Below are 6,194 nucleotides of genomic sequence, written 5' to 3' on the forward strand. Positions count from 1 at the left end.
GCACCGTGTGTTTGTTGAGTGCAGTAGTTGTGTTTGGTCTCACAGCGAGTAACATCCTGCTCCAGTGCGAACATTAACGTGATTACGCCGTTAATCCTTCGGTTTCACCCGGCAGTGCGGTACAGTACACAGTGCATCACGCTGCCCTGCTGAAGAACTGAAGATGTATTGTAAAACACACACACACATGCTGAATCTCAGATGCTGTGCTGTAGAGCTTTGTACATGCTGTGGTGAGCAAAGGGAACATGAAGCCATTTTGGGATTCAGGCTAACTGGAAGATGTCATTTGGGTCACAGGTTAATAATGTACAAATTGCACTGTTTTAGTTTGTATTTTTTATTTATTTATTTATTTATTCATTCATTCATTCAGACCCTCTTAGCAGTCTGCACTATTTTCAGCTTAACCCATATTTGGAAATGCAGACAACAGATGTGTTACTTACTGTGTGCCTCACTGTCCGGTGGAAAGGATGGCGTGTGGAAAGGATGGCGTGTGGAAAGGATGGCGTGGTCACCTGCGTTTTGATGTTTTGGAGAAAGTTCAATATCGTTGATTCGGTTTTCACTACAGTGACTAACTTACGTACAGAAGCATCTCCTTCCTTTATAGAAGACGGCTAGCATCAGAATTCACGTTGCGGTTTTACTGGAGCAAAATGTAGCTCATACTGTTCCTAAGTGTGTGTGTGTGTGTGTTTGTGTGTGTGTGTGTAAAATGTAGTGTTAGGAACACACCTGTCAGGATGTGGCTGCTGAGAGAAGCTCAGCCGAGTGTGTGATCTAATCTGAAACCTGCTGAAATAATTCATGCCCTGCTGTTCTAGACTGCAACACACACACACACACACACACACACACACAGTGCTGCACACTCCTTCACTGGTTATTTATAGACATTTTTCCTCCCTTTGGCAAAAGCTCCACAGAGCAAATGGAGGGAAAAAAAAGAAAACATTAGCATTTTTGTAGATTTCTGTCAGACTAAATATAAGTGGTTTCTCTTCACTTTCTTTTCTCCTCAAACCAAATCCTCAATTCTTCATTTCTTTGCTATTCATAAAATGTCCCGCTTTCGCTCTCCTCATACATTCCCATCTTAAAATGCTGTAGAAGTGGCTTTCTGGCATGAATGAACCAAAGTGAACTTCCCAGAAGCACCACTGAGGACGGTGGGACGCGTCGTTTGGTAACGAAGCTAGACGAGCTCCTCCTCCTCACGTGTGCACACTCCAGCTTTACGCCTCGGTCTACTACATGCTATGTAGAGTGACAGGGGCGTCTTTGGTGGTCCAGGACCGAGATCCATGCTCCTTAATACAAAAATACAGATTTAATTATTTGTGTGTGTGTGTGTGTGTGTGTGTTATATACTGTACACCAAATGTGTGTACTTTTTGCAAACACATGCACTTATTTACATTCCTGACCGTGTGTGTGTGTGCGCACAAGGTAGATAGTTCATACTTTCATATGTAGAGTTTTCAGCATATACTGTACTTACCTACCTACTTGGTGTCATGTGTGTGTTTCCAAATTGCTTACTTATTTACATTCATGTTGTTGTTTCTGGAATGATTTAATTTCACACAATTAATCTGTGTGTGTGTGTGTGTACGTGCCCACACGGTCTTTTCTTCCACAGTAGGTTTTCTCCCATGGCCATCGATGGCGTCACCAGTCTGGGCATCAACATCCCCGGTCACGCCGGTACAGGCTGGTGCATCTTCGTCTACAATCTGGCTCCGGACGCAGACGAGAGCATCCTGTGGCAGATGTTCGGGCCGTTTGGCGCCGTGACGAACGTGAAGGTGATCCGTGACTTCAACACGAATAAGTGCAAAGGCTTCGGCTTCGTCACCATGACCAACTACGACGAGGCGGCCATGGCCATCGCCAGCCTGAACGGCTATCGCCTCGGTGACCGCGTGCTGCAGGTCTCGTTCAAAACTAACAAAACACACAAAGCTTAACGGCAAGCGTTTCTCTCTGCTTGGGAGCAGGCTGTGAAACGCTCAACTTTCTCAGACATGTTTGCTAATCAGTGTTATAAAGCAAAACTTAGGTTTTTTTTTTTTTGACAGTTTTTTTGATGATTTCTTTTGCTGGTCTTTAAAAAAAAAAAAAAAGTGATTAACAGCATGCGTTGGGTGGCGACCGTGCCCCTTTTTTGTGTCCATTTGTTTTTCCTCTCCTTCTCTTTCATTTTCTTATTTTGAGTCATTTTCGATGTGTAGTATTCGAAAAGAAAAAAAAAACCTTTGGTAATCTTTCCATGTTTAGTTTCTCATATTGAGTTCATTGGCTGCATAAATGTTACTGTTAAATTGAGGAAACAAACAAACTTAAAAAAAAAAAAAAAAGACAAAAAAAATTCTTAAAGCCGGTACCTTGCCAAAGAGCTATGAACCTCTTTGAAGTGGGTTTAAAAAGTGTCTATTTTTATAAAAAGAGAAAAATTTGGAGAAACTTTTTACTGGACATGGAGCAAAATATTTTGACTTTGAGAAACTATCTTCATACGACACCCTGTGACATTTTCACACTTTACCAGACAGTTTGCAGAGTTAGAAATTTCTGGACCGATTTATTGACCACAAAGATCGTCTTTTGGAGGTCTTTGTGTTCCACAGCTTGCGCTTGGATTCGATATTTTTGAGACGCAGGCCGCCAAAACCGAAGGTTTTATTACAAACACACACACACACAAACATACACACACACGCGCGCGCGCGCTAGCACACGTGTGCATGTAGGATGATGGAGGGAATCTGTAGGTCGTGAGCAATTTTGGGTGAATCGGTTCTTCCTCTACGGTTTCCTTCTATAAAGAAACGGGGTGTGGGGGTCGTCAGTGCCGTGTTTAGTATCTTGTTAAACACTTTGTCTTTCTAAACACTGGCAAAGGTTTTAGCTGCTCCAAATGAAGGCGAGAACGGGCCGACGATGCCTGCGAACAGAACAATATCGACCGAGAATGAAGTGTTTGAAGGGAGAAGATCTCCTGAGTTAATACCTTACTGTAAATAGAAGTACTTTACGTTGAGTAATATATGTACCCTTATTTTTTTTTTTTTTTTTACCCCCAAACGTGTTTCATTTTTTTTCTGTGTACGTACAGTTAATTATTTACCTTTTTTTTTTTTTTTTTTTGGTTAATAATTTGGATTTGCTGATGAGTCGTTTAGTTGAGACACTTTGTTTGATGCTTTATTCCTGTATCAGATTTGTTGGTGGTTTTGTCCGTAGATAGTCTCGCTTCTGCAAAATTCTAGGCCTCCTTTTTTTTTGTTTTGTTGTTTTTTTTTTTTGTTTTGTTGTTTTTTTCTCCTCTCTTTTTCCTTTCTATATATTATAAGCATTAAATATTTGTGGTTAAATATTGACGAGCCACAGTTTTGAGCGAATACTCATTTGGTTTAGTTTTTGGTATCCACGTTACACTTAACATGTAATATAACCCGTTTTAAACTGAGAAATAAAAAGTGTATATCGCTTAATATTCATGAGGGGAGCCTGACGAGGCTTTTTTTCTACAACCGTAGCAACACAATGGTGTTTTATTCTCCACTTAATGAAGGAAAGAGCCTTTAACAGTGCAGTTCAGGCTCCCCGGATGTGTGGCATTGTGCTATGCATTACATTTTTCTTTCGTTCTTTCTCTTTTTGAGCGTTAATTTGTTTGTTTTCATCGATGAACTGTGGCTTTGTGCTGCTCGGGGACACGGAGAGCTTTTCGTACCACGTGAGGTTTATTTATTTATTTATTTATTTATTTTTTTGTCCCTTTTTTCTTTCTTTAAATAAAAAAAAAAAAAGGCAAACGAAGCTCTAAAAGGCAGCAGGGACCAATCAGCTGCTCGAGATTTACACCCGGCCGAACGTAAGCTCGGATCCCGTCTGTGGCGCCAAAAGCCTCCGTGTCTCGTCTGTAGTCTCAGTTCTGTAGTGTGCGCATTATTTATTTCGAGTTGTACAGTATAAACCTTATTCACAGCTGAGTTTGAAATTTTTGGGGTATATAATATATCTTTTTGTTGAGTATTTAAGAGAAAAACAGTATTACTGAAGATGTACATGTTCTTTTTTTTTGGCTTTCTTTTTTTTCCCTTTTGTGTTTGGAATACTTTGTATTTTTTCATGTTCGGTACATCAATAAATAAATTGAAGGAAGCTGTGATAGAGTTGATCTTCACTGTGTCTTATTGCAGTTTACTTCCCCCCCATCTTTTTTTTTTTTTTCTTTCTCCTTCTCTCCTGTTGCCCTTCAGCTTCTCGAAGGGTGTGTTAGTGAAGGTCTGGCAGCTGTAGGTTTGTTTTAACAGCCACCTGTTTAAGAGGTTTGTTTTCTGCACTTTGCATATTTGTGTTACGTTACACGGGTTTCTGGGTAATCGTGGCTCGTAAAGCCGACACTTTAAAACCGCAGTTCTGTGAAATTCTCCCGTACGTCGTATCCGTGTTCGTGCCAGGGTGTATGCGTGAGCAGGGACACTGACGTTACTCTGCAAGTTTTATCTGAAGTTTCAGACGAACACTGCCAGTCCATTTTGTTTAATCGGACCACACACCTGGCTTCGCTCTGATGCAGCACTATAACCGGCTCAAAGCTTCAGGAAAGTGCTGTTACGTGACGAGTTTACAGATGAGAGGAGAGAGAAATGTGTCGAAGTTTCTCTCGTCCTTTCTTCATATTCAACTATACTTTAGTGTTCAGTTCATTAACCGCCGAGACGCGGCTGCACCGCTGTGACGTCGTTTACAAAGTGTAGCATGACGTCTGTCGTGATTTGCCATCAGCTCGACGCTGAAGCGACGCCGACTCTACTACGTTTTTGGTGAGCAAACAGACAGAAGATAAAAAGCTTTGGTATAAATACAGTACTGTACGTTGCCTGAGCAGTATAATCTAATCTCACAAGCCAGAGCGAGGTCTTCACCGGAAAGCGTAGTGGATGAGGCGTATAGATGACGTGACTGACCGACCAACCTCCAGGAACCGCCTTTGTCATGAGCTAGTCTTCAATCCAGTTACTCTAAAAAGCTGAACTGCGTTTGTGGCTTGTGACGTCCGAGCTGAGGCGGTTCACAAGTTCGTCCAGACTTGAGACGCAGACCGACTCAGGACACGACTAGCTTTAGGAAGACGGGACAAACTCGTATGATCGTCAGTCTCTCACGTGCTAATGGATCTTTAGTGGTTTTATTTATTTTTCGCTATGTGCCGAGGATCTCTACTGCTGTTATAGGCGGCTGTGACTGTCCTGTCTGAATGGGTAGTGAGAGGGAGTGGGGGGGGAGGTTGTCTGACCAATAAGCGCTGTCTCCTTCAATGCAGAGGTGGCAACATTTACCGTGCACAAGTGAGGTTTTTCAGCTCCTTCATGTATAAATCAGCAATGGAAATGTTCACTGAAGAGGGAAAGGACGAGCGTCTGCGGTTGCCCTGACACCGGGTTCAACTCCGACATTTTTAGCTAACAGAAAAATAAAAGGATCCTTAATCCGTGGTGTTTAAAAATAAATAAATAAATAAATGAGGTGCATTAGGAGGATTTGACATCTGAACAATTTATTTTCCCTCCGTTCACACTTATCCCCATCTCCAAAGAAGTTCCACCCTGAGGATATATGACCTGACCGATTAGCATGGATGCACGTGGCTCATCGGTTTTCCTTTGGCGTATTCTGGCGTTCGCTCGCAGGTGTGCATCTGAAAGCTTGTTCTGTTTCGGTAGAATAGACCTATTTATTAAAATCTTTAATGCAGGTTTTTTTTGTTTTTGTTTTTTGCACTTCCTGCTTGAGCCCCAGTTTTGGTTGTTAATTGCGGTGTGATGAAGCGGCGGCTGTAGCTCCTGCTGTGTGAAGAAGAAAAGAGCGGTAATGGCGTATTGATTTTTCCCTCATCGTGCTCCACTTGAAGCTAGCAGCCGGGTTTTCGAGTGTGTTCAGGAGAAAGCGTTAGTCGGGAGATCGGTTTGTGTGGATGGGGGAGGGGGGGAGTCGCGGCAGGAAAAGGCTTGTGCTTTGAGTCATTTTGTGGAATATTGCGATACTTTCAATACACTGTATATAATTTTGCTGAGGCTTCGTTCTGTTATACGATCTGTACATAATCAAAAGTACAGTATATCTTTTGATATTTTTATCCCGATATCAGAATACAGATTGTATGCAGAGTTGGAATT

General features: G+C 41.9%; 1 protein-coding gene across 8 annotated transcripts in view; it reads left to right on the top strand.

The window, feature by feature from the left end:
• Positions 1 to 4,192, top strand: part of elavl2 (ELAV like neuron-specific RNA binding protein 2) — a 33,472-nt gene extending 29,280 nt beyond the window's left edge. For 6 of the 8 annotated variants that reach the window (XM_027158125.2, XM_047816446.1, XM_027158124.2 and 3 more), the window contains one exon: positions 1,649 to 4,192. In XM_027158125.2, the coding sequence (XP_027013926.1) occupies positions 1,649 to 1,976 (328 nt within the window). In that variant the 3' untranslated portion in view covers positions 1,977 to 4,192. The remainder of the gene's footprint in view (positions 1 to 1,648) is intronic. The other 2 variants (XM_047816445.1, XM_047816447.1) reach the window with 1 other exon arrangement.
• Positions 4,193 to 6,194: the final 2,002 nt, after the last annotated feature.

This window comes from Tachysurus fulvidraco, chromosome 7 (assembly GCF_022655615.1).
Source record: "Tachysurus fulvidraco isolate hzauxx_2018 chromosome 7, HZAU_PFXX_2.0, whole genome shotgun sequence".
NCBI lineage: Eukaryota > Metazoa > Chordata > Actinopteri > Siluriformes > Bagridae > Tachysurus > Tachysurus fulvidraco.